The sequence below is a fragment of the Natator depressus genome, chromosome 11 (assembly GCF_965152275.1).
Source record: "Natator depressus isolate rNatDep1 chromosome 11, rNatDep2.hap1, whole genome shotgun sequence".
NCBI lineage: Eukaryota > Metazoa > Chordata > Testudines > Cheloniidae > Natator > Natator depressus.
In genome coordinates this window covers 75,118,703-75,146,591 of record NC_134244.1, presented here as the reverse complement: position 1 = coordinate 75,146,591, position 27,889 = coordinate 75,118,703, and the positions used below count along the sequence as shown (strand labels likewise).

General features: G+C 51.1%; 1 protein-coding gene, 1 long non-coding RNA gene and 1 other non-coding gene across 8 annotated transcripts in view; 1 reads left to right on the top strand and 2 right to left on the bottom strand.

Moving 5' to 3' along the window:
- LOC141996231 (2,7-anhydro-N-acetylneuraminate hydratase-like) overlaps window positions 1-7,646 on the top strand; it is a 69,649-nt gene extending 62,003 nt beyond the window's left edge. For 4 of the 6 annotated variants that reach the window (XM_074968176.1, XM_074968179.1, XM_074968180.1 and 1 more), the window contains 4 exons: window positions 1,698-1,832; window positions 2,450-2,551; window positions 4,605-4,769; window positions 7,095-7,644. In XM_074968176.1, the coding sequence (XP_074824277.1) occupies window positions 1,698-1,832; window positions 2,450-2,551; window positions 4,605-4,769; window positions 7,095-7,244 (552 nt within the window). In that variant the 3' untranslated portion in view covers window positions 7,245-7,644. Of the gene's footprint in view, window positions 1-1,697; window positions 1,833-2,449; window positions 2,552-4,604; window positions 4,770-7,094 lie in introns of all 6 variants that reach the window. The other 2 variants (XM_074968181.1, XM_074968182.1) reach the window with 2 other exon arrangements.
- Window positions 7,647-13,177: 5,531 nt separating this feature from the next.
- Window positions 13,178-13,259, bottom strand: TRNAS-CGA (transfer RNA serine (anticodon CGA)). The gene has a single exon. It is a non-coding gene; the product is annotated as a tRNA-Ser (tRNA).
- An 8,695-nt stretch (window positions 13,260-21,954) lies between these two features.
- LOC141995660 (uncharacterized) lies at window positions 21,955-25,897 on the bottom strand. The gene is made up of 3 exons (XR_012641383.1): window positions 25,742-25,897; window positions 22,448-22,478; window positions 21,955-22,060 (listed from the first exon to the last, which is right to left on the bottom strand). It is a non-coding gene; the product is annotated as an uncharacterized LOC141995660 (long non-coding RNA).
- Between the last annotated feature and the right edge of the window lie 1,992 nt (window positions 25,898-27,889).

Here is a 27,889-nt window from a genome sequence, read left to right as displayed (position 1 = left end):
ACAGCCATAATGCAGTTTCAACATTTGGGAAACTTTCTGTCACTGGATTCAGTGATAACTCGGTACATCCAAATAGATTTGCTTTTGTCATCTTTTCTCTCTATATCTGAGAGTGTGATGTGAATTCAACAAATTGAAGAAATTCTTTAGTAAAATCTACTGGGAGATCATTTGGGTACTTCTGACACAGACATTTGATACCTTCACTGACTTTGGAACTTGAAATGTTAGGCAAAAAATTTGTCAGTACTCTGAAGGTTTTGTCAATATTTTCATAAGCCTCGATCCGATGTTCTAATGCGCTCTTCAGTTTGTCGATGATTGTGATGAAGGTATTAACTGTGAAGGCCTCCTTGTCACTGAATGAGTGGGCAGTTGCATCGTTGCATGTCTTCTGTCTTTTGCAGCATTTGGTTGACTTATACTCATAGTTAGCAGGCCTTGCAGACCCCTGAGTTTCATAGGCATCAAAACTATCCCACATTTGTTGAAGAATAGTTCCAAGGCTCCTCATTAGGTTTAGAGCGCTGGAAAGGTCAATTTGAGCACTTTGCAAGCTTAGACTGCACTTGCTGAATGGCTGAAGTATATCATTCCAACCCTCACACAAAATACCAGTTTCCAAAGTGTGCATTGCATCATTCAGGGTCTTCTCATCTTTTCTTGTTGTGATTCAGGGGTGACCTGAGGAGGTGAGTGGAGAATCCCAGGGATAGCAAGTATTCATAAGACTTTTCAAGGCTGGAAAGGACCATTATGATCATCTAGACTGATCTTTTTCATAACACAGCCCATGGAATTTCACCTTCCTCAGTTGAGCTATAGCTAAGGCTACGATTTAATCACGGGTATTTTTAGTAGAAGTCATGAACCAGGTCACAGGCAAGAAACAAAAAATCATGGCCTGTGACCTGTCCATGACTTATACCACAAATAACCCTGATTGAATCTTGAGGGGGCAGGGAGGGAGCCCTGGGGGGCCCACAGCACCAGCTGCAGGGAGGGAGCCCTAGGCTCAGCCATACTGGCCGCTGTAGAAGTCAGACACGGACAGACAGACACGGAGCCTGAGCTATAGCATATCTTTTAGAAAGAATTCCAATTTTGATTTAAAGGTTTCAAGGTGAATCCACCAGCTACCTAGGTAAGTTGTTCCAATAGCTAATTACCCTTTTAGTTAAAAAAAAAATTAATTTTATTTCCCATCTTAATTTGTTTGGCTTCTGCACCCAGATATTGGATCTTTTTATGCCTTTGTTGCCTAGAAACCCCCCAACTATCAGAAATCTTCTCTTCATGTAGGAAATTAGACTAATCAAGTTGCCTATTGACCTAGAGTCACTCCTGTAGCTCTCTTCTGAGTTCTTTCCAATTTATTAACATAATTTTTAAAGTGTGGACACCAGAAGTGGACCCGGTGTACACAGAGATAATACCACCTCTGGACTCCTACTTGATGCTCCCCTATTTATACCTCAGTGGATCATGCTAACTCTCTTGCCACAGCATCATGCTGTGAGTTCATGTTGTTTACCTACAGGAACAGGTTTGTGCCCCAGCTGTAGCAAATGGTTCTGATTTCTGTACATATAAATGAGAATTTGGTCCAAGATAAGAAGAGGCAAGTGTCTTGCCTCTTTAGATGAGATAAGAAAACAGTAAGTTTTGCATAAGTAACATTGTCATTATTTTTGTAGGGTTATTTTAATTGGCCAGTATCTGTTGTGTGCAACAGTGGAGTTTGTGACATAGAATCTGTGACAGAGGGCCTACGCAGCGGTCCATACGGAAGATGTGTTTATGAATGTGACAATGATGTTGTCAGTAACCAGGTATGATATTTTTTGTTCATCTAAGTAGTGTATGTAAAATTTTATTTATTTACTTACATTAAAAAATTGTAGAGATTAGTCCTGAGTATGAAACCAGTACACTTCAATAGGTGCGTCTTCAAATAAATCAGTTAAGCTGTTTTATTGGGTTAAAGTTTTCCCTGTTTGAGATTTTGTAAGGAAAGATTGGCCCTTGAGAAAACATTGGTGTGTAAGCTCTAGTCTTTTGGACATGCTTCCACAAGCACAGGTCTAGTAGCACCACTCCGATACAGTGTGAACCCGCTGAAAAAAGTCGCCTATTGAAAAGCATACTGCGCGCAGCACAAGATAAAACCAAGTAAAACTCTGTGACAAATAAAGCCTGTACAACACTTGAATTCTGTGCTGCTCTGGTAGAAACGTTCACAACACACAACTCATGGATTTTACAGCTTGTCTCTTGTGCTAGAGATGTAACTTCTGTTAATTTCATCTTTCAGCTGTTTGTGCTGTCTACTTTGTAACTCCTAGTTATCTGATAGATGACAGGAAATACACCTTCACCCGCTCCTGCCAGATTCCCCTCAGCACTTTTAGAGGGGCCGTATGTTTCTTAACTTCTTTACTCTCTGCAGGTTGTTAACATGGAGTTTGAAGGAGGAGCAACAGCTGCTTTTACCATGATGGCCTTTACGGAGCAGCTGGGTAGAAGGAAAACCACCGTCTATGGGACCAAGGTAAATGAACGGGAGATTGCCCCACTGTTCAGTACCTCACCATTTCTATTTACTGGGCACAATCTTGTTCCCACTGAAATCAATGAGAGTTGTGGATAAGGCCTATTATAAGGATCTTATGGGTAAGGCCCTTTGTAAATCACACGTTCATGGACTGCATGGAAATCATGGAATTAGCCCTTTCCAACAGCAGGGAGGTGGAAGTGGGCATCACTGCTCCCGCGTCCCCACGGAGGTTGCTCATTGTGGGGGTTAGCAGGCTGGTCCCATTCAGGAGGGGGGCAGGAGGATGGTGAGCTGGTCCTATCCCAGGGAGTGGTGAGGGGAGCGTCTGACCGCATGGCACTAGATGGTCTGGGGCAGGAATCAGGGCCTAGCTCACTCCGCACTGAGATCCAGCCTAGGCTGCCACTGCTGATTCCTGTCTGGCCAGCAGGCAGAGAGAGGCAGCACTGATAATGCAGCGATTAGGAGTGGCCCATCCCAGAGCAGCCCCTGGCAGCCTTGGGGGAGACAGCACAGGAGCTGAGACCAGGATCCATCCCCCACCGTAGCCAGCACAACGACAACGGCCAGCACTGCAGCCACTTGGAATATGAGCAGCTGTGTGAGGAGGCCCTAGCCTGATGGAGAGATCGGGGCTTGAGGTAGCCCTCTTCCCTGCAGGGCCATCGGAGTGTGGGGATCAGGCTGGGGGAGGGATCCTGGCCTCAGCTCCCCGCCAGCTGGTGTTGTGTTGTCTCCTCCCAGGCTGCCGGGGGTCACCATGGGGCGGGCCAGGCCGGGGCATCGAATCGTGGTGTTGTCAGGGCTGCCCCCTTCTCCCCACTGGACAGACAGGAAACAGCAGCAGTTGCTGGAGCTGAGCATGGAGCTAGCTGGGCCCCAATCCCTGACCTGGGTCGGGCTGGGTTGGACTGGCCAGCACCGTGTGGTAAGACACCAACACTCCCTGCGATAGGACCAGCCCTCCACCTCCTACCACACTCTGGGATGGGACTGACCCGCTAACCCTGCTTCTGCCTTGGCACTGTTGGAAAAATCACAGCAGTTCAGGGGTGATCAGCAGCCATGCCTGTCCCATGAAATGCAAACTTTTACCTGGGACGCTACCGTGAATTTAAAAAAGAAAAGAAAAAAAAAGTCTGTTATTTTCTGAGGGCCTTACTTATGGGGACACTACCTCATTCCCATTACAGGCCAGAGAGACAGAGACACTGAGGGCCTGGATTCAAAGTATGAGAGATTCTAAGCAAAAGCGATGGTAGTTTGGAAAGGTAGGAATGTAGAACAGTCGGCATTATGTGAGTAGAAGCAGCAAGGCTTGGACGGGTGTGAGTCAAAAGAGGGCCAAATCAAAGATGATGCCCGGATTATGGGTCTTAGCCATTTTTGAATTAATATCTTGCTATAAACACTAACACTTCAGCATACTACGTGTGTAACTGCTAACAAAGTGTCGTCATGGGGAAACGTCTTGCTGAGCGCAGCTGTTTTTCATCTCTGTTGCTGCACTGGTCTATTGGACACCTCTGTTACGCAAACCACGATGGTCTAGTAATTCAGTGCTATGTATGCTAACTGCCCCTCCAAGACTGTTTTACCATATAATATTTCCTGCTGTTTTATGTTGACTTTTGAGACCATTTTAAAGGCCTGTGACCATATGAGGCCTTTGTCAAACTGGAGGTCAGTGGCCAGCAAAGAAACAAGTGCAATAGCTCTGTCATGCATTTTTGATCCTCCTGCTGATTAAGCTAGCCATTATTTTAATACCATGTAGATGCTGTCCATAGCGAAGATATTAAAAACGTACAACGTAACTTTTCTAGGAGTGGTCTTAATATCTTATTTAGAGATTTTTATATACATTTTTATTGTGATACAAACTCATTGTGGACATTACATTTAGGGTGTGTCTACACTGCCCATGTTGCAGCGAGGCCACGCCATGGGCAACGTAGACATGCTTTAGACACACTAGAAACACTGTCAAAAATTTGGAGTGACGTTTTTAGTAAGGTGTGTTTTGTGCTTTACTTTGGACTTCTAGGGAGAACTATTCTGTGATGGTGGGGGACCAGTGCAAGTTTTTGACTTTTGCACAAGAGAGAGAACTGCTTATCCAACAAACAAATCCACATTCATTCCAAGCCATTTAATGGGTCACGATGGAGCTGACTACTATCTGATGGACAGCTTTATTTCAGCTTTAACTGTAAGTTCTCTTTGTCAACCCTGCCACAAGGGTAGGGATTTCCACAATAACAGACATTCGATAAAAGCAGCAGTGGTAGCAGAAGTCCCATGATTTAGACATCTCCTCCCTCATTCTACAAGCCCCTTGTGAGAAACTTCTCTCGACTATAGTCAGATTTCTGGGTGATGAGGGGATAATTACATCTTAAGTGTGGATTTGGAATGCGTTTAAAACTTAAAATGACAATATTTTTGTATTGTTGGCTGTCCCTTATCTCCTAATTGTGAATAAAATGTGGTTTATAAAATGGCTGTTCCTTCAAATGTTAAAACTTTGAGCGTCAGAGGAAGCTGGAACATCAGCTCAGGTTTGTCTTCTGAAGATGCAAAGTTTTAAGTAAAGGAGATCTAATACAGCCTTCGGGCCTCAGCCCTCACATTTACTTCTGTTTTTATTTTTTAAAACAATGACAATCCTATGTAAAAACCCCCTGTGAATTAGGGTTGCGCAAATGCATGTCTTCACAAAAACACAAACATTAGAAAGCGCGAAACACGTACGTTAAAGGAACATTCATTCTCAAGCATTCAGTTACGACCATAATGCTACTCAACCACTTCCAAAAGAATGCTGAGAAACTGGAGAGAGTTAAAGCTACAAGAATGATGTGTGGTCTGACAGCATACCCCGCAAAGAGAAACTTTGGCTCAATCCATTTAGTTTACCTCAGAGAAGGTTAAGAGGTGAGTTGATGATGGTCCTATAGTGATCTACATAGGGAGCAGATATCTGATACTAGGGGACTCTTTTTAATCTAGCAGACAGAGGTGTTAGGAGATCCACTGGCTTGAAGTTGAAGTCAGCGAAGTTGAAACTTGCAGTAAGATGCCACCAGTTCTATCAGGGAAGGTAATTACCACAGTTCTTGATAATCTGTTCCAGTGGTTAAATTACCACACTTTGTCTTTAGAACAAGGCTTTGATGCTTTTCTAACCTATACAATTTAGTTCAAAGACAAATAGTTGGACCGGCTGCAGGAATTTCTGGGTAAACCCTATGGCCTGTGTTATGCAGGAGGTCAGACTAAATGATCACAGTTGTCTCTTCTAGCCTTGGACTCTGTGAATCCACACCAACACGCTGACTGAAACAGCAACGCACAATGTGAATTATCACCTGTCAATTGGTTGTGTTGTATAACATTGTGAACACAGACATGCAGTGATATGACTGTACGTTCCAGTAGTGTTTGTGTACATGAGGGTCAGCAGCCGGGATTGAACTGGGACCTCTGGATCTAAAACTACAAGCCTCTATTTACTGCCTGAGCTAAAAGGCTGTAGCAGACAAATAAACATCTATGCGGCCCAGTCAATAGAGGGGGGACAGAGAAGTACACTTTGTCACCCTGGGTTATGTTTGGTATTGAGTACTGTGTAGCTGATCCTGTCTCTTTAAAGTAATAGGGCTCAGTACACAGCCAGTATGCGCCAACAGGGGCGTGCCCAGAGGCCCCGACCAATTGGGGGGCCCCACAAGTGCAGCTGGAACTCTAGCTGCGGCCCCTACTCCTTCTCTCTCCCCCTCCGGCTCCTCTTCCCCCGGAGGCCCCACCTCAGGCCAGCCAGAGAAGCCTGGAGGTGGTGAGCAATCCCCCCGCCTCAGACAGAGCTGGCTGAGTGCTGCTCGCCCTAGCCCCATGCTGAGCTGGCCCTAGCCCCCCACCTGGCGCTGGAGCGAGGGGCTCCCTTTGTGGGACTGGAGCAAGCCCCTCTCCCTCCCCCACCACTGTGCAGCCCGGCGCGCACCCGAGACCCTCTACCTTTCCCGCTCCTCTCCCCGGCATGGAGGTGCTCTGAGCCCCTCTTCCATCCCTTCCCCCCTCCGCCATGCGGCACTGAGCTCCCCCGAGCTCCCCTCCGCCATGCGGCACTGAGCTCCCCCGAGCCCCTCTCCCCCTGTACAGAGCTGGCCCTCTCCCCTCCCCCTTGCAGGGCTGGCCCAAACCACTCAGCGAAACCCCCCATCTTCCCCCTCACAGGGCTGACTCGCGCCTCATCCCCCCTCCCCACCCCGAGCCCTGCCACTCACCTGCCCTGTTGGCAGTAACATTCTAATTAATATTTACTCCATTTAACTGTATGGTGATTGCCCAACCACTGTCTAACTCTTGCTTTGGTATAACTTGATTAAAGGGATGATAAACAATTTATTTCTGAATACTCCCTTGAGCCTGATCATGCAGTCTTTTTGGGAGAGGGATGCAGAGATCCAGCTTTATAAACCAGACGTCTCTGTCTTTTATTCCTGTAACACTAGAAATAATTTTGTTTTTTAAACAGGAGAATAAACCATCCCTCATTCAGACTGGTCCAGAAGCAACCCTGCAGACCCACCTCCTTGTATTTGAGGCCGAGAAATCCAGAAAAGAAAACCGTGTTGTGTGTTTAGAAATGAGAAAGGAACTCTTCCCGAAGCCTACATACAAATGAACTTTTCAATTTGAGGAGACGGAATAAAAACTGGTCCCAGTTACCAGGGAAATCATGTCTTGTTTATACTAATCTGGAATATATATGGGGATGGGCATTACATAAAATCAAATTTTGCATACTACAAATCTGTAAAATGCAAAAGGTGTGTTTTAGAATTTTCTATATCGTTTCATTAATTTTTTTAGCTAAAGAAAAAATATTAAAAATCATCAGTATTTTCTTCTGTCTTGGTTTCCTTTAAAGGACACGAGGCTTATTCTTACAGGAGCACTTCACTTAACCCTTAAGTGCACTCTGACCTGAGAAACCAGCAGTTAGGAGGTACAATGGCAAAGGTTTTGACAGCATGGAAGTGAGTTTAAATCAGCATTTCTCGCATGCGGCTACCAGGGGCTTTTTGTGCAGGCCTAACAGCCTCCTGGGCAGCGGTGGAGAGGCCAAAGCATCAGCCTCTCCCCTTCCCTCCCTGTTGCTCCTGCATGAGCCACCATGCCCCGCCTCTGGAGACAGGTGGGGCACAATGCTGCAGGAGCCAGGTGAGTTCTTGACTCACCTGTGGGGTGGGCAGGGCACGTTGGAGCTTGGGCTTCAGCCCTGGGTGAGAACCTGGCCGCAGGGCTTCAGCTGCACGGCTCGAGCCCTGGGCTCTGACCCAGGCTCCGGCCACGTGTCCTTGGCCCTGGGCGCTAACCCCTGGCTGTGCAGCAACAAGTGCTGGCTCCGGGCTCTGGCACCGACCCCCAGCCCTAACCCCAGCCCCAGCCCCAGGGTGGTGGGTGTTGATCCACAGCTCCAGCTGCGCAGCAGCAGCCACCAACCCTGGGCTCCAGCCGCTCACTCTGGACCCTGGGGGTGCTGCCTCCCAGCTCCAGCCATATGGCAGCAGGGCTCACCATTCTCCCCGACGCCTCCCCTAACCCCCATTTATCGCCCCCAGCCCCCACTGCCTTCCCTGGTTCCACCTCTATCCCCCCCATTGCCCCAGACCCCTGCTGCCTCCCTCTCCAAACCCGGGGCTTGCTGAGAAAAGCGAAACAAAGAAACATGCAAGTATCACTTTTCACAGCACGCTTACTAGCTACCTGGGAGGCTGTGAAAAGTGATACTTGTATGTTTGTTAATATCACTTTTCACAAACTCCCAGCTAGCTACTAAGGGTGCTGCGAAAAGCAATATTCAACATACAAATATAATTTTTCATATTATTTTTGAGTCTGAAAAAACCCTACATAAATAAATTACAATGATTTGGACACGTGTATGTGCATATTTATTTGTTTTTCCTACAGTTAAGTATTTTAGGGAAAAGCGTCAGTGCGGCCACCAGCAAGAATTGGTGGTCACAGTCCGAGGCCACCAAAAAATGTGTTCTGAGAACCCCTGGTTTAAATGTACTAATAGGCCAAATCCAAACCAGCCACGTCTGCCTGAACCTTTTCAGGAAAGAGGAAAAGGGAAACCAAAAAGGATAAACCCCAAGGTCCCCAGTGATTCCAAGCGTCAAAGTGCTCGGTAGGAAATCACATTCTGCCCCCTTAAGCCAGTGTTTTCTGTGCCGAGAATTCTGTCTGCAGCAGGTGCATCAGACCCAACAGGTTCCAAACCTCTCGCAGCCTCCGACCTTGTCAAAGGAAGTTCGTTTTCTGGCACAATCAGTGGTGGAAAAGGAGAAACTCCACAGAGGCTCCTCCTCATGCTCACGACTTGAATCCTAATTCTCTCCCCGTCCTCGAGGGGAGACCTGGCGAAGGAGACGTGCGGCTGCAAAGCCGGGGGGGTCTCAGCGACTGCCCTGGCCCTGCACCTCGGCCCTGCCCCGCTGATGTCGGGGTCTCTCTGTGAGGTCACCCCCTCCTCACCACCTTTGCCCAATGGGCTGAGGTCCTGCAAAAGGCCTTTGTGATGTCACTGCCCCCCCTCCCCTCCCCTCCAAGCTGATGTCCTGCCCCTGCCCAGCCTCTGTGGAGCTTGGAGTTGTTGCCCCCGGATCTCCGCACTCAATGACTGGTGAGTCGGGGGTGGAGCCGGCTATACAATAAAACACCAATTTTTCATAAATTAGTCGATTTAAGGCCAGAAGGGACCATTGGAGCATCTAATATGACGCCCTGTATCTCCCAGCCCTCCCGTGTATCACAAGAGCTGCTTTTTGATGGAAGCACCTTCCCGAAAGGCATCTAGTCTTCACTGGAAGACATCAAGAGATGGAGAATCCATCACTTCTCTTGGCAGTTTGTTCCAGTGATGAGTCGCCCTCCCTCTTACAAATCTCTGCCTTGTTCTCAGGAGAATTTTTCTGATTTCTGCTTCCAGCCATTGGTTCTTGTTCTGCCTTTCTTTGCAAGACTAAAGAGCCCTTTAAATACTTGGTGTTTTCTCTCAGCGAAGGCACTGCAGGCTGCCATCAGCTCACCTCTCCATCTTTTTAAAACCTAAACAGACTGAGTTTTTCAATCCCTCCTTATAAGTCTTCTCCATCCCTCAAATATGGCTCTTTTCTGCACCCTCTCCAGTTTTTTTTAACGTTATTTTTGAAATGTGGACACCAGAACGGGATGCGGTATTCCAGTGTCAGTCTCCCCACTGCTGAATCACCTCCCATTCCATCCTCTGTTTATCTATCCATGGATGGCGTCACGGACTCACAGGACTTGTGCTCTCTCTCAGCCTCGTACAGTCCTTGGGAGGAACCTCCTTCAGTGTGACAGCCCTTCTCGGAGATCCACTCTCTCGAGGGTTAAGCCGTAGGCCCTTCCGCCTCCTGGAACCCCTCTTCTCTGAGCCTTGAGCATGCCTGTCTGCCGTGGGTCCCCTCAGGGAGTCCCCTCACTCTGGACCCCTGGGGCCTCTACTCCCAGAGGGAAGAACGCAACCCCGATCCCGAGACTGCCGTGACTCTCAGCCAGCGTAAAAGAGAGGGGTTTATTGAGCATCTGAACACAGCACAGGAAACTCTCAGGGCCTCAGGCCTAACCTCCCTCAGCACAGTCCATCTAGGTCTCTCCTGCACCTGTGTGGGCTCTGGCTGTTTTCTCTCCCCAGTCCAGAAGCCCCCTCCTTCCAGCTAAGCGTCCGATATAAGCTTCCCACAAGCCTGTGTCCTTTGTCTTCTGTCCCAGGTGAACAGGCTGCCTGGGTCTCCTCTATCTCAGCCTCTCCTCTCCTCCCTCTTTTCTTTCCCCCAGGCTGGAAGCAGTCACCGGGTCTTCTCTCCTCAGCCCACTGTCCTACTACTGGCCCGACCTGGCTGTGACTTCCAAGCTGGGCCTCCCGCTCACCAGTTGCTGGGGTATCCATTCTCCAGGCCTTTGCCTGAGGGCCCAACTGACAGGCGAGATCACCGCTGGTCCTCTGTAACAACAAACGACCTCTCCCACCAGTGCCACCTCGTTAAACAAACAGCACCCAGGGAAACTGAGTCCCACACGTGGCATGCAAACCATTGAAAAACCAAGAAAATCCCCCCGTCATCACCGATGGCTTTGGCCCTGTTCCCCACAGCATCGCACCGGGAGCGGATGTTGAGCGGCTCGCCCGGTATGACACCTAAATCCTTGACAGAGTCACGGCTTCCCGGAGTACAGTTCCCCCTCGGTGGCCTGCCTGCTCTGTCCTGCTGCCCGCTCCCACTGCGCCAAGAGGGGACCTGGTGACTGGAGCTGCTGTGGTTGTGTGAGAGCGCCGGGCTGAGAGACCAAAGGGCACCTCCGTTCTGGAAGAGAGGGGTCTGGCCGGTAGGTGCAGTCGCCCCCGGTTTGGGGCACAGAAGGGGCTGTGGCTGGCAGCAGCTTGAAGCCCGTCCCCGAGCTGCGCTAGGCACTGTTTGAATGAATGCAACGTCCGTGTTACATACGGGCTCCGGGTGCTCGGTCGGAAGCACTGAACTGCCTCAGAGTTCTCTGTTTGCAAGGTCGGTGCCAGGAGATTAGAGAGACAAGGCGGGGAGGGGATCTCTTTCATTCTCCAACTTCTGCTGGGGAGAGACCAGCCTTCGAGCTCCACAGAGCTCGTCCTCAGGCCCTGGTCTCTCTCCCCAACAGAAGCTGGTCCAATAAACCATATGACCTCCCCGGCCTGGTCTCTCGGTGTTTTCTGCTCCCACGGGCGTGGCTGGGAAGGGCCACAGGGCTCAGCAGGCTCAGGGAGAAACCTCAGCTCCACTGGAGACAGGAGGGGAGCAAACCTCACAATCCGTGTGGTCACTGCAGGTCTGTGCATCTGCCCCCTCCTCCCTCAGTGGCAGTCTGTGGGGGAGGTCTAGGGTGGCCAGAGGTCCCGATTTTAGAGGGACAGTCCCGATTTTTGGGTCTTTTTCTTATATAGGCTCCGATTACCTCCCACCCCTGTCCCGATTTTTCACACTTGCTGTCTGGTCACCCGAGGGAGGTCTGGCAGCCCCCTCCCCAGCCACAGTCCGTGCGTGCCCAGCAGTCTGTGTGTGTCTCAGCAGCCCCCTGCTCACTCCCACGTGGAGCCCAGATCGGGGTGGGCTGGGCCTCTGGTTTGTTTGATCCCTGAAGGGTTTTCTGGGCACTAACTGGGACTCCAAGTTTCTCCTAATTTGAGGAAATCCCTGTGAAAACTCACCTTTTCCGGGGGTCTGTTTCACACCCTTCGCCAGAGACGTTCCCCATTCTTTCTCCAGTTCAGCTGGCAGCAGGTCTCGTGCGAGGGGCGGGGGAGAGCTGAGATTTCAGGCTGCCGTGTTATGGCGGGATTGCTGCGATTAACTGGCTGAACGTGCTAATTCTGAGGACGAAATGGGGAAAGGGGCAGAGATCGAGAGTCAGGGAGTGAAATGGAGAAAATACAGGAAGCATTTCGAGCAAGGGCGAAGTGCAATGACCAGAATCCAGAATATTCTCTGCACCCCTTGTCTAACTCTGGGCCCGATTCTCTTCTGCATTGACGGCCCTTTCCCTGTCTCCGGCCGTGTCTGGAGGGCTTTATGCCCTGTCCAGCCCCTTCACACTGCCAGGAAGGGAGAGGTGTTATGGAATCTTCGCCCAAACAGGATCCAGGCCCTGTGTCACCTTCATCCTGGGTTTCCGATGACCCCGAGAAGTTGGGGGGCCACCGGCGCCTAGAGCATGGCCCTGCCACAGAGGCCCCGCCCCCGGTCATCCTCTTCCCCCGAGGCCCCGCCCACCCACTGTTCACTCCTCTGGCCCCCGAGGTCCCCCTACCTGCCCCTCGCTCCTCTCCGCCTCTTCCCCCAAGACTCCACTCACCCCCTGCTTGCTCCTCTCTGCCCCTTTCCCCTAAGGCAGGCTACCGGGGGGCCATGGGGCCAGGCACCCGTCCCTTTTCTCTGTCTTCGGTGAGCGGGGGGCCGTGGGGTCCTAGGGGAAGGAGGTGGAGCAGGACAGGAAGAGGCATGAGAAGACGGGGCCGCGGGGGAAAAGGCCGAGGGGGGGTGGGGTGCAGGTTTTGGGGGAAGAGGCGGAGGGGGGATGGGAAGAGGCAGAGCAAGAGCAGGGCATCGGGCTAAGAGGCAGAGGGGAGCGGGGTGCAGGCAGGGCCCCCACTTCTCTGGAGCTTCGCTTCCGGCCCTCAAAAGATGACCACGGGCCCACGGGCCTCCGGAGGGGAGACCCGCCCCACATCCCCAGAGTTTCCCCCCCGCATGGATGGCCTTTTGGGGGAGGCTCAGCCTCCCCTGGCCTCTGATACGGGCTGCCCGTGCTCAGCTCCTTCCACGCGCTGGAGAGGAGCAACACCCAGGGGTGGGGCTGAGCCGGGGGGCACTGGGTGAGGGGCAGAGGCCTCGGGAGCTGAGACCGCAGGGACACAGCATGAGGCACCATCCCAGGCATCCCCATGAAAGGAGCAGAACAGGGTTTCCTTGGGGTGGGGAGTGTATGGAGAGCGTCCCAGGGTCGGTGGAGATGTATTGCCCTCGTGAGCAAGTGTGGCTAAAACACAGGCCTCGCTGTGAGCAGGATTTGAACCTGCGCAGGGAAACCCGATTGGATTTCGAGTCCAACGCCTTAACCGCTCGGCCCTCACAGCCGTGAGTGACGTGACCCCCTCAGGCCCGAGAAACTGGTAAATAATCACAGTGCCCAGGCCTGAAGTCCTCTGAAACACAGAATTCAAACAGGAAACCTGGCTCCCAAAGCGCAGGGGGATTTGGGGTTCTCGTTGCTTAGCCATGTGGTTAAACATCAAACCAACCCCTTCCTGTGGGGCCTGTAATTGTTTAAAGATAGGGACATGGAGACAGGGAGAGGTTCACTGACCTGCAACTGGACCGAGATCAACTCCCCTCAAACCAGCTCATTCCTCACCGGTTTCTGAATGGTCATCACGTCATACAGACGTTTGCTCACTCCTGCCCTGGGCAGAAGAGAACCCCAGTGCCCTGGAGGTGAGAGGCCCGGACTGTGTCCCCGGAGTCCCGGGGCATCGTCCCTGCCCTGAGGCTGTGGCTGCACTGGGGAGTTTCTGTTTTGGGTGGGCAGGGGCCAGTGAGGCTCAAGCCAGCTCCGACGTCGGGGTCTGGGGAGGGTATGCTACTTCCACCCCCTGACTCACCTCAGCAGGCCACCCGCCTGTCTGGACTTGGGGGGCCTACCACCAAAAATTATAACTCAAAGGTGGGGGGGCGCTCAAAAAGTTTGAGGTGCAGGGAGGAGGTAGCTAGGGGCTGTGTGTGGGCAGAGGGTAGCTCAGGGTGCAGGGAGACTCCTAGGGGCTGTGCATGGGGGTGTGCAGGGGGGTAGCTCAGGGTGCAGGGAGGGGGGTAGCTAGGGGCTGTGTCTGGGCAGAGGGTAGCTCAGGGTGCAGGGAGACTCCTAGGGGCTGTGCATGGGGGTGTGCAGGGGGGTAGCTCAGGGTGCAGGGAGGGGGGTAGCTAGGGGCTGTGTGTGGGCAGAGGGTAGCTCAGGGTACAGGGAGACTCCTAGGGGCTGTGCATAGGGGTGTGCAGGGGGGTAGCTCAGGGTGCAGTGAGGGGGGTAGCTAGGGGCTGTGTCTGGGCAGAGGGTAGCTCAGGGTGCAGGGAGGAGGTAGCTAGGGGCTGTGTCTGGGCAGAGGGTAGCTCAGGGTACAGGGAGGAGGTAGCTAGGGGCTGTGTCTGGGCAGAGGGTAGCTCAGGGTGCAGGGAGGAGGTAGCTAGGGGCTGTGTCTGGGCAGAGGGTAGCTCAGGGTGCAGTGACGGGGGTAGCTAGGGGCTGTGTCTGGGCAGAGGGTAGCTCAGGGTACAGGGAGGAGGTAGCTAGGGTCTGTGTGCTCTCAGGGCTCCCCTGCGGTCCCTGTACCCTGAGGGCTCTGCCAGCCACAAAGCAGCCGGGTCCCCCCGCCCAGGCAGCTCTTACCAGCTGCATGAGCAAAGGGGAGCAGCTTCAACCCCCTGCAGCAGCAGGAGACGAGGCAACGCTGCGGCTGCCTGCTCCATGGCACCAGTCAGAGCAGCAGCTGTCCCACGCTGCCGGACTCTGGCTTCCCACCTCCGACCTAGCAAGGGGGTGGAGAGAGGAGGTGGTGGAGGGGGGGTGTGGAGCTACCCCAGGACTGCCCTGCTCTTGCACTGTAGTTTGGGGGGGGTGTAACACCCCTGTGTTCCCCCAACTCTGCCCATGGGCTCAGGGCTTCTGGCCCTTGGGGAGCACCGGGGCTCGGGGCTCCAGAATTCAGCCCTGCTGCTCCCGGCTTCAGCCCTGCGGGAGGTGCTGGGGTTCGGGCTTTGGATTTTAGCCACGGGGCCCTGCGGCCCCCCTGAAAGGGTTCATGGACCCCCAGTGGGCCACGAACCCCCTGTTGAGAACCGCTGGTCTAGAAAACATGATCTACGAGGAAAGGTTGAAAGAACTGGGTTTGTTTAGTCTGGAGAAGAGAAGACTGAGAGGGGACATGAGAACAGTTTTCAAGTACATAAAAGATTGTTACAAGGAGGAGGGAGAAAAATTGTTCTTGTGAATCTCTGAGGACAGGACAAGAAGCAATGGGCTGAAATTGCAGCAAGGGAGGTTTAGGCTGGACGTTAGGAAAAACTTCCTGCCAGCATAGTTAAGCACTGGAACAAATTACCTAGGGAGGTTGTGGAATCTCTGTCATTGTAGGTTCTTAGCAGGATCGACAGTCACCGCTCAGGGATGGTCTAGATGAGGGGTAGTCAATTATTTTTTGTCAAGGTCCAAATTCTTCATCAATGTACAGTCAGGGGCCAGACTGCAGAGAAAATCATTTACAAAAATAATAATAACGATAATATGTAAATAAAAAGTTTCTGGGGTCTGTTCAAAAGCGTCTGGCAATCCGGATTTGGCCCGTGGTTCGCCTGTTGACAGCCCCTGGTCTAGATAATACAGGAGAATTACGGAGACCTTGGGAATGGAGGTTGTTCGTAACTTTGCCCAAGCCGTTATGGGCTGCTCCTCAGGGCGGAGTGCTCGGAACGGGGGCTCACACTCTGCAGCGGCTGCCCGGCAAGTTTCTGATTCTAGCCCCCTGACTGCAAGGGTGATGCGTGAGGCACCCGGGGGCGCTTTGGCACCAGTGGGTGCGCAGTGCAGGCTGGGGCCCTTTCAAACGCAGCCGCTCCTTCAGAGCGCGGCAGGCGGGCAGGAGTTCGGGCTCCAGCAGCTGACGCTCTCGGCCAGGTTCCAGCAGCAGCTCAGGGAGCTTCTTTCCTGGACTGAGACTAAGGTTGCAGGCTTGTCCCCCTCCCAGCCAGAGGCGGGAAACGGCCCCTGTGGCTAGTGCAGACCCCAGCACTCCTTCTCGGGAGCTCACAGCTGTGCCTGTGAACCTCAGCGTCTTCACCTGTACGTGGCTGGCCTTCCACGTGGCAAGTGGTGGGTGGGGTGGGGACAGGCAGCCCCGATGTGCCTAGCTTGACGATGCAGTGCCGGCACAGCATGGTATTTGTTGGGTTTTTTTGTTTTTCGTCTCCGCTGCTGCCTGACTGCGTACTTCTGGGTCCACGTGGTGCCTGGTTGACGGGTCCGTCTGTAACTCTGGTGTTCGTATTTTTGAGGTTCTACTGTACTTAGTCCTGCCTTGAGTGCAGGGGACGGGACTAGGACGGTCCTTCCGGTTCTGTGATTCCATGGAAAGGACTAATGTGGGTTTTTTAATCTGACCTCCGGCATTACACCAACAATATGATTTTACCCAGTAATTCCCGGAGAATTCAAAGGATAAGAGAGAAGGATAAGGATAAGAGAATACAAAGGATCCACTGATCAAGTTCCAGATCTCAGCTGTATAGTGGTGTGCAGTGAGCCCCTGTGCAGCTGAGCTCTTTGGCAGTAGGAAGTATGCATCCCCTGTCAGTGCTCCTTAAATGCTACCCCACGCCTTTGCAGTCCAAGACTAGGTCTTTTAAGAAAGAATGCTCCACAGCCACCAAGAAGGGGCCAGGCTTTACCTGAGAGCTAGGTTCATACTGAAACCTGCCTCTGTCAGACATCTTTTACTTCCAAAATCTTCTACTGGACGATCTAGGCATATAAGCATCACTCCTGATCCCTTCCCAGAACCCCACCCCTGAATGCTACATGCACGTAAAGCAAATGTTGACAGATTATCTGTTTTGGTCAGGAGCCAGAAACATAGCTAATACTCTGACTCTGTGCAGCTCTCTCCAGAAAACCATGGCAAGAGAGTTTATTTGTAAATGGGAAGAAATAATCTGCATTTTTAAAGTTCTTTGGGACAGTGATAAAAGTCATTTTAGACATGCAAAGTATTATGAACTTGGCATTCTCACACTTAGATGCTTCTGTAGGCTGTACTCATTGCACACACTGAGGGCTCCTGGCTGCCCTCCATTCCCCTCCCCTCCATGTGCCACCCTCCCATCCTCTCTATTTCACAGATTCCCTGCATCTGCTCACCCCTCTTTCATGTCACAGGCTCTGTCCCATGTTTCTTCATCTCCCCTAGGCTGGGGCTCTGTGTGCCCTCCGACCTTCCCCTACCACACAGAACTTCTGTATGCCTCCTCTCCCCAGGCCAGGGTCCCCTTTTCTCCCCACCATTATTTCTTTTCTTTCTGTCTGAGAGATAAGTCATTGGGGGTGTCACCATTTTAAAATTATTTTGGGAAGATGATTGTTCATCTTTGTAGTTGAGATTCCTCCAACATGGGAGTGACTGTTGAGTGTAGGACCTCTCTTCGTTCAGCCAGTTATTACTAGACAATGTTGCCTCCCCTAATTATCAAAGCTTTACTACTGGGTCACCTGTCTTTATTGGCAGTAACATTCTAATTAATATTTACTCCATTTAACTGTATGGTGATTGCCCAACCACTGTCTAACTCTTGCTTTGGTATAACTCGATTAAAGGGATGATCAACAATTTATTTCTGAATACTCCCTTGAGCTTGATCATGCAGTCCTTTTGGGAGAGGGATGCAGAGATCCAGCTTTATAAACCAGACTTCTCTGTCTTTTATTCCTGTAACACTAGAAATAATTTTGTTTTTTAAACAGGAGAATAAACCCTCCCTCATTCAGACTGGTCCTGAAGCAACCCTGCAGACCCACCTCCTTGTATTTGAGGCCGAGAAATCCAGAAAAGAAAACCGTGTTGTGTGTTTAGAAATGAGAAAGGAACTCTTCCCGAAGCCTACATACAAATGAACTTTTAAATTTGAGGAGACAGAATAAAAACTGGTCCCAGTTACCAGGGAAATCATGTCTTGTTTATACTAATCTGGAATATACATGGGGATGGGCACTACATAAAATCAAATTTTGCATACTACAAATCTGTAAAATGCAAAAGGTGTGTTTAATGGAATTTTCTATATCGTTTCATTAATTTTTTTAGATAAAGAAAAAATATTAAAAATCATCAGTATTTTTTTCTGTCTTGGTTTCCTCTAAAGGACACGAAGCTTATTCTTACAGCAGCACTTCACTTAACCCTTACGTACACGCTGACCTGAGAAACCAGCAGTTAGGAGGTACAATGGCAAAGGTTTTGACAGCATGGAAGTGAGTTTAAATCAGCATTTCTCACATGCGGCTACCAGGGGCTTTTTGTGCAGGCCTAACAGCCTCCTGGGCAGCGGTGGAGAGGCCAAAGCATCAGCCTCTCCCCTTCCCTCCCTGTTGCTCCTGCATGAGCCACCATGCCCCGCCTCTGGAGACAGGTGGGGCACAATGCTGCAGGAGCCAGGTGAGTTCTTGACTCACCTGTGGGGTGGGCAGGACACGTTGGGGCTTGGGCTTCAGCCCTGGGTGAGAACCTGGCCGCAGGGCTTCAGCTGCATGGCTCGAGCCCCGGGCTCTGACCCAGGCTCCGGCCACGTGTCCTTGGCCCTGGGCGCTAACCCCTGGCTGTGCAGCAACAAGTGCTGGCTCCGGGCTCTGGCACCGACCCCCAGCCCTAACCCCAGCCCCAGCCCCATGGTGGTGGGTGTTGATCCACAGCTCCAGCTGCGCAGCAGCAGCCACCAACCCTGGGCTCCAGCCGCTCACTCTGGACCCTGGGGGTGCTGCCTCCCAGCTCCAGCCATATGGCAGCAGGGCTCACCATTCTCCCCGACGCCTCCCCTAACCCCCATTTATCGCCCCCAGCCCCCACTGCCTTCCCTGGTTCCACCTCTATCCCCCCCATTGCCCCAGACCCCTGCTGCCTCCCTCTCCAAACCCAGGGCTTGCTGAGAAAAGCGAAACAAAGAAACATGCAAGTATCACTTTTCACAGCACACTTACTAGCTACCTGGGAGGCTGTGAAAAGTGATACTTGCATGTTTGTTAATATCACTTTTCACAAACTCCCAGCTAGCTACTAAGGGTGCTGCGAAAAGCAATATTCAACATACAAATATAATTTTTCATATTATTTTTGAGTCTGAAAAAACCCTACATAAATAAATTACAATGATTTGGACACGTGTATGTGCATATTTATTTGTTTTTCCTACAGTTAAGTATTTTAGGGAAAAGTGTCAGTGCGGCCACCAGCAACAATTGGTGGTCACAGTCCGAGGCCACCAAAAAATGTGTTCTGAGAACCCCTGGTTTAAATGTACTAATAGGCAAAATCCAAACCAGCCACGTCTGCCTGAACCTTTTCAGGCAGGACTTCAGGTATCACGCAAAAGATCTTATTTTTCTTTGGTTCCATGTATACATTTGCTCAGATTTTACTTCTCCATTAAAAATGGAACCAATTCCCAGCTGCCTGTCAAGTGAGAGCCGGCTGAGTTTCCATGGTTCTCCCTGCACCCTTATGGGTCTGGTGCCAAGGGAGCACCACATAGGCCTGCAGTGAATCTCAAGTGCCTCTAACTTGTCTAGCTCTTCTCAGCCATTTCTCTTGCTGTGAGCTGCCCTCCTTTTGAGCCCCACCAACTTCCTCACATGCAGGAACAGCAGCAGATTGCCATCTTGGAGCAACAGCTGAGGAAGGCGACTTTTCTGTCAGCACTAGAGTGGTCTATTGTATTGTGCTCTTCTTAAATAAGCAGGATACTGTGATCGTCCAGTGAGCGTGTCTCAGCTTTGTTACGTCAAGCGCTTTAAAAGGGGTGATGTGCTGCAGCGTGGGCTGAGAAAGATCTCATGTGCTCCCTATCATCAATTCTGAGATTTGCACTGATTGGCATTAAGGCTTTTGGGGTGATGGTTCTATGACTCAAACTCAGTGGCTTTGTTTGGTCTACCAGAGTCTGAGGTTGATGATCTTCGGGGATGGTACAAGCCTTACCTAAGACATTTAAGCGAGTTACAATGTGGATGGAAGACGATAGAACGAATGATGTGCGAGTTCCTCCAAGTAACAGGGATAGCCGTCTGCCTCTGAACATAGCTCAATGTTTATTGTGCTTATCACGCTGGAATATGAATGGCTGCTATGGGTGGCTGATAATCTATGAACACCATGTAGTAATTCCTGGATTTTTAAATTATTGTTTTAGCTGGACGCATGTATAATGTTTGATCAAATACTGTTCAGGGAGAAAGGTATAAAAACATCCAAGTATTTGCTATGTTTAGAGTGGTCATGTTCTGTGGGATACCTTCTGGAAGAACAGTAGTGTGGTTAAGTAAATCGTGTCACATTCTGTGCTGCACCCCTGCACCGAAAAAAGGATTTTCTGCTGCTTACACTATTTGCAGCTTCATTGGGTGAAAATAAAGAAGCAACAGTGGCCAGGTCTGAGTGCCCCTCCTCTAACAAAAATCTTGAAATAGTTCACTGTAAAATTAAAAAACAACTGTGGCTTGTCTTAAGTAATGGTAAGGTGACGTTTAGAAGGAAGCCTACAGGTGCATCCTCACCTGTTCGTTGATCCAGCACAACTTCCTATACATTAGACTCTTATGGCAGTCAGTAACGCTCTCTCTACCTCCACAATAGAGCTATTTAGAAAACGGGAGTTTGTATTCAGTTTGTATGAATGCTGTAATCTGGAAGGCCCAGATCCACAAAGGTATTTTGGTTCTTGACTTCCATTGGATTTCAGTGGAATTTAGAAGCCTAAATTTTACCTTTGTGGATCTGGGCCTAAGTAATTGCAGTTTGACAAACATGAAAGATGAATAATTTGTGCAAAATAAGAAGTAATTAACAAATGAGGACAATCAGAATCCTTGTCTGAGAACTCCTAAAGCCTCAAAATACTTTAATGTTCTTATGAAATAATTCACATCCACTATCATTTCTTTGCCTGTAGTAAAGATATTGTCCTTTTTAGTTGGCACACTGTTCTGATCGTTGTCTGTACAGTAATCTTTTGAGTCATTCAGTTCAGTTAGATGTTATCAGTCACCTGGAGTTTCTTCCTCAGAAGCTGTTATGGCTTTCAAGGCTCTTCTCTTCCTTAATCTTTCTGCATTTGTGATTGTCATAGGATGCAATGGGAAAAATCCAGAAAGACCTGAAAGAAAGACTATTTATGTTTATAGCTGGAGTTGCAATATGACTGTTCTAGACTCACAGATTCAAAGGCTAGAAGGGAGCGCTGTGATTATCTCGTCTGACATCCTATATAACACATGCTATAGATCTTCCCCAAAATAATTCTTAGCGTATATATTTCAGAAAAACATCCAATCTCAAGTTAAATTGTCAGTGATGGAGAATTCACGACAACCCTGGGTCAACTGTTCCAATAGTTAATGAGACTTTTAAGAAGTGAGAGTAATTGTCTCTCTCACCAACCCTCTAGTGGCTTGAAGTGCCTTTTACTGCTGTCTCGGCCAGCTCAGTGTCTCCATAAATGAGACCCGTTCCCATTTCCTCAAAAAGAACAGGAGTACTTGTGGCACCTTAGAGACTAACAAATGATAGCTCATCTTAATTAGCCTCTTACAGTTTGTATGGCAACTCCCACCTTTTCATGATTCTCTGTATGTGTATAGATCTTCTTACTATATGTTCCATTCTATTCATCTGATGAAGTGAGCTGTAGCCCACGAAAGCTTATGCTCAAATGAATTTGTTAGTCTCTAAGGTGCCACAAGTCATGCAAAGAAATGAAGAAAGAGTCTTTGGTACTCCAAGTATGCGGAGGATCACCAAGGAAAACCTGTTGTCTTTTAAGAGAAATAAGCAAATAGTTCAGATTGAAAAACACATTGAGTTACCTAGAAGTTTTTCAACCGGTTTTGTGACATGTGCTCCACAACCAATCCAGTGTTTGATTCTCTCGATGTTCAAGCCAACAAGCTTTTCATTGTGGCTATTTGGGAGTGGGTCATAGCAGCCCACTTGCTCCAAATACTTGCTGTCCCGTGCTCGCTTGTTATATGCGGCCACTATACGGAAGAAGGGTCTGTTGGCACAACCACCAAGAGCCAATCGGATAGCTACGTGTCCTCCATGATAATTTTTCATAAGGAGATGAGCTGAAGGGAAGATCAACAGGTGTCACAATAGATTTGATTATAAACAGATGTGTATAGACGTCGAGCCAAAAAATTCCAAAGGCCTTAGAGAAAAGCTTGGTTTCATTTAAAAATCAATAAAACTGCTGTAACCTTCCCTTACACAGCAACAGTAGATTATTCTTCATGATGGAATCAAAGTCTGTACCTTGCCAGGAGACTGAGGTCTTAAAGCAATTTATTTACAATAAAGATGACAGATTTGCTCTATCAACCCTTAAGAGAGTTCAGCGGTGAAGGCTGCACATTCTCCACTAACTGTGATTGATTTAGAGGGATGCAGAACCTGGGGTCTGCCAGTACAACATGGTGTGCACGCAACCCCTAACAAGCCCTGTCTGCACTTACCAAGGTGCACCATGATGACCCTTGAAAGCACCTGAAAGAGGAAAAAGACCATGAATGAATCCCCTGCCACTCCCAAACACAGAACAAGGGGCTAGCCCACTGCAGCTGTGCCGCTGTAAATGCTATAGGGTAGACATAGCCTTAACTGACAGAGATGAGAACCTGAAAGTTATACACCGGACCCTCGCTAGAACACGTGTCTATATAATACAAATTCTGATAGAACGTGGTTGCGGATCCCAAATTTAGTAACGGTCATTAACTTTCATTGTAACGCGGTCCCCGCTGTAACGCAGTACCCGCTAAAATGCGGGATTTGGCATGGATCCCAAATCCCACATTCTCGTGAGGGTCCGGTGTAGTTTGAAAATCCTGAGGGAAACATGGGAGTTTAGTTGCAAGCCCTGCCCTGGCCCCTGTAGATTCTGTCTCTCATGACCCATTTGCCATGGCGATCCTGGGAATGGAAGTTTCAAAGCACCTGCCCCCACTCCCACTTTTATGCTTTGGGGTTTAGGTAACTTTCAACCTCTTAGGAGCACAGGCAAAATGAAAAGAATTTTTTTTTTCCCTGGTAGCCCTGCTAGGCATCAGCCTCACGGCCGCACCCTGCTTGCTTTTCTGTTTCAATAGCTTTGTTGCTAGGGCAATGCCAACAAGTGCCACATGAGTACATAAAATCACTTGTCATTTTAAGGTAAGAATTAGTTTCCCCATTACATTGGTGTTCTGAGGATTTGGTATTATTTTATATATGTACGTTAAGGCTGTCAATCACAGTTATCTCACACGATTAACTCAAAAAAATCAATCGCGATTAATCACACTTATAACAATAGAAGACCAATTGAAATTTATTAAATTTTTTTGATACATTTTCAATACTGATTTCAATTACAACACAGAATACAAAGTGCAGAGTTCTCACTTTATATTATTATTTTTTATTACAAATATATGCCCTGTAAAAATGATAAAACACAAGAAATAGTATTTTTCAATTCACCTCATACAAGTACTGAAGTGCAAACTCTTTATTGTGAAAGTGTAACAAATGCAGTTGGGTTTTTTTTGGTTGCATAACTGCACTCAAAAACAAAACAGTTTAAAACTTCAGAGCCTACCAGTCCAGTCAGTCCTACTTCTTATTCTGCCAATCGCTAAGACAAAAGTTTGTTTACAACTGACGGGAGATACTGTTGCCTGCTTCTTATTTACAATGTCACCTGAAAGTGAGAACAGGCGTTCGCATGGCACTTTTGTACCCAGCGTTGCAAGATATGCCAGATATGCTAAACATTCGTATGCCCCTTCATGCTTCGGCCACCATTCCAGAGGACATACTTCCATGCTGATGATGCTCGTTAAAAAAATAATACATCAATTAAATTTGTGACTGTACTCCTTGGGGGGAGAACTGTAGGTCTCCTGCTCTATTTTACCTGCATTCTGCATATGTTTCATGTTATTGCAGTCTTGGATGATGACCCAGCACATATTCGTTTTAAAAACACTTTCACAGCAGATTTGACAAAACACAAAGAAGGTACCAATGTGAGATTTCTAAAAACAGCGACAGCGCTCGGCCCAAGGTTTAAGAATCTGAAGTGCCGTCCAAAGTCTGAGAGGGACGAGGTGTGGAGCACGCTTTTAGAAGTCTTAAAAGAGCAACACTCCGATGCGGAAACTACAGAACCCAAACCACCAAAAGAGAAAATCAGCCTTCTGCTGGAGGCATCCGACTCAGATGATGAAAATGAACACATGTCATCGGTCCGCACTGCTTTGGATCTTTATCGAGCAGAACCTGTCATCAGCACGGAGGCATATCCTCTGGAATGGTGGTTGAAGCATGAAGGGACATATGAATCTTTAGCGCATCTGGCATGTAAATAATCTGCAACACTAGCTACAGCAGTGCCATGCGAACTCCTGCTCTCGCTTTCAGGTGACCTTGTAAACAAGAAGCGGCAGCATTATCTCCTGCAAATTGTAACTACCCTTGCTTGTCTGAGCGATTGGCTGACCAAGAAGTAGGACTGAGGGGACTTGTGGGCTCTAAAATTTTACACTGTTTTATTTTTGAATGTAGGGTTGCTGTTTTTTTACATAATTCTACATTTGTAAGTTCAACTTTTATGGGAAAGAGATTGCACTACAGTACGGGTATGAGGTGAGCTGAAAAACACAAGGTTTTTGTTTTTACAGCGCAAATATTTGTAATCAAAAATAAATATAAAGTGAGGACTGTACACTTTGTATCGTGTTGTAATTGAAATTAATATATTTGAAGATGTAAGCATGCCACATATTTAAAGTAAATGGTATTCTAGAGTTGTACAACTGCACGATTAATGGTGATTTTTTTTAATCGCTTGACAGCCCCAGTGTGTGTGTGTGTGTGTGTGTGGGCACACACTATGAAAATTACTGGATTGGGTTGCAGGAATTGTTATTCTTGGCTATTAACTAGTTCAGGGAATCCTCAAATCTTGCGCTAATTGCCCGCGGTTTAAGAAATAGCCGCGAACTCCCGGTTCACAGGACGCGTGTGTGGAGGGGGTGTCTCTGTCTCAGGGTCTCTGTGTCTGTGGGTGTGGGGGGTCTCTGTCTCTCTGTCTCATGTGTGGGGGGGGGTCTCTGTGGGTGTGGGGGGTCTCTTTTGGGGGGTGTCTCTGTCTCAGGGTCTCTGTGGGTGTGGGGGGTCTCTGGGGGGGGTCTCTGTCTCTCTGTCTCGTGTGTGTGTGCGGGGGTCTCTGTGGGTGTGGGGGGGTCTCTGTCTCAGGGTCTCTGTGTCTGTGTGTGTGAGGGAGTCTCTGTGGGTGTGGGGGGTCTCTGTGGGGGGGGTCTCTGTCTCTCTGTCTCGTGTGTGTGGGGGGGGGTCTCTGTGGGTGTGGGGGGGTCTCTGTCTCAGGGTCTCTGTGTCTGTGGGTGTGAGGGGGTCTCTGTGGGGGGGTCTCTGTCTGTCTCGTGTGGGGGGGGGTCTCTGTCTCAGGGTCTCTGTGTCTGTGGGGGGGTCTCTGTGGGGGGGTCTCTGTCTCTCTGTCTCGTGTGTGTGGGGGGGTCTCTGTCTCAGGGTCTCTGTGTCTGTGGGTGTGTGCGGGGGGGGTCTCTGTGGGGGGGGTCTCTGTGGGTGTGGGGGGGTCTCTCTGTGGGTCTCTGGGTGTGGGCGGGGGGGGGTCGGGAATTGAAAGCCGCTGGTTTTATGCTGCGGCCCCCCCCCGCCGGCCCCGGCTCCCCCCGGCCCCCCCGCCAGCTCAGGGCGCCCCGGAGCCCGGCCCCGCTCGCGGCTACCTGCGCGGAGGGCGGCGCTGGAGGCCCGGCCGGGCTCCTCCCCCGGCTCCCGCGCACGCCGGCTGAACCGCCCCGGATCCGGCCTCACAGGCCGCCGTAGCGGGGTCGAGTCCCGCCGGCGTCAGGGGGCGACGCTGCGCTGTCGGGACCGAGCCGTAACGCGCCTGCGCCGTGGTGCCCGCGTCTCGCGGCCGCTTTTCCCATCGGCCCCCGCGGGAAGTCGCGGTCTGGGGACTACTCCCGTCAGCCACCGCGCGGCCCCCGGCACGCTGGGAGACGCAGTGTGTTCCCGTACGTCACCTCGCAGGCTCCGCTTCCGCCCCGTCGCTGTCGCACTGAGATGATGTCACAGCGGGCGACGCTCCCCCCACCTTCGGAAGGGCCACGCGCGCCCTCGCGAGAAGACCCGCGGCGGGGGGGGGCGGAGCCGGGCCCTGCGGGTGACCCGCCATGTCCCATCGGGCATTGCGGGGCGCACGCCGCGGCCGCGGCCCGACCCGGCCGTCCCGCGCTCCGGGCGAGGCCGCTCGGCGCCGGGCTCCCTGGCTCCGCCCCCCCCGCAGCCCCCCCCGCGAGCACCGGGCGCCCGCCGCCGGCCGCGGAGCGGACTCGCCTGGGTGGCCGCAGGCCCTGGGGTGCCGGGGGGACTTCCGGTCGCTGCCCCCGGGTCTGTGAACGCGCGGACCGGGGCCCGGACCCCGCCGGACCCCCCGGCCCGGGCCCGCCGGAGGCCTCGCGACGCCCGCGGGCGGGGGGGCGCGGCAGGTCTCCCGGGGCGGGCGGGCTGCCGGGGCGGGCGGGCCCGTCCGTCGGGGCCGCGGGTCTCCCGCTCCGCCGGGCGGGGCCGGGAAAAGCCTCGGGCGTCGGGCCGCCCTGACCCCGGCCGGGCCCGTCCCGGGCGGGGCCGCGGCTCCCCGGCTCCCGGGCTCCCGGCCGGGGTCCCCTGCGCACCCCGCGGCGCGGCCTGAGGCGGCCGGGCCGGGGCCGGCCCGGGAGGCGATGCCGCGCCCCCGCCCGGGCCGCTGGCGCCCGCCGAGACGGGGCAGGGCGGCCCGCCCCAGGGAGCCGGCCGGGGCCCAGCCGCGGGCAGAGCCGGGTGGGTCGGAGGGGCGGGCTGCTGGCGGCGGGGAGCCGGCCCGGCTCGGGGGACAGCGGGCTCCGGGGCTGGCCCAGCCGGACCTGCCCGTCCCCGTGGTCACTGGGCCCTGGCCGCGCCCTGCTCCGGACAGGCCGGGACCGGGGGAGCCGGTTACTTCTTATTCCGGTCCCGATTTCTTGGTCGGGGCATCGTCAAGGTCCAGACTTCAGAGAAAACAATAAACACCAATAACAATCCTGATCACAATAAAACAATAAAAAGATTTCAGGATCTGCTCGAAAGCAGCTGGTGGTCCAGATTTGGCCCGCGGTCTGCCCGTTGACTGCCCCTGTAATAACCCCCCCTGCTTTCACAATGCTGGTTGAGAGTCACTCCAGGGTAAGGAAGTGGGGGTACATGGCTCCCTGGGGGCCTACAAGTCTCCCTTGGGTGTCCCACTCAGGTGGACTTGCTGACGTGAAGCAGGGGTGCTGAAGGCTCTGGGATTCAGAGTCAGGAGACGGTGAAGCCAGGTAACTTTCCTCACTGGAAAAAGTGTGATCTTAAGGGGTTGCCACGCTAAAGAGCTCCTCCCAGGGACCATTCAAGAGCACCAGACCTATGGCAGGGAAACCGCTTGGAGAAGGGGATTTTCCAAAGGGCTGAAGCAGGTTTGGCAAGTCCATAGGAGTTAGGTGCTTTGGAGGTTCCCAGCAGACACCTAAATACCATTGAAAGTGTGGCCCAAGGTGCTTAAACACTAGGGCCCTGATGCTCAGCTGGTGTCAGTCAGGGAGGCTGAGAATCCGTGATAACGTCTCCTGTTAACCAGGAGCATCAGCCCCTGCGCTCAGATAGCCAGGGAGAGAGCAGGAGACAGCACTGGGCGCACAGATTCATGATTGAATTATCTGCTCTCCTGAAATCTTCCCCTTTGGGCTCTGCTCTGAGCAGCCAGGGAAGCTGGGACCCCAAGGGCTCTCCCAGGATCTGGGCCCCTCTGGGCTGGGCAGTCACAGTGCTCTGAATGGCTTCAGAGTAACAGCCGTGTTAGTCTGTATTCGCAGAAA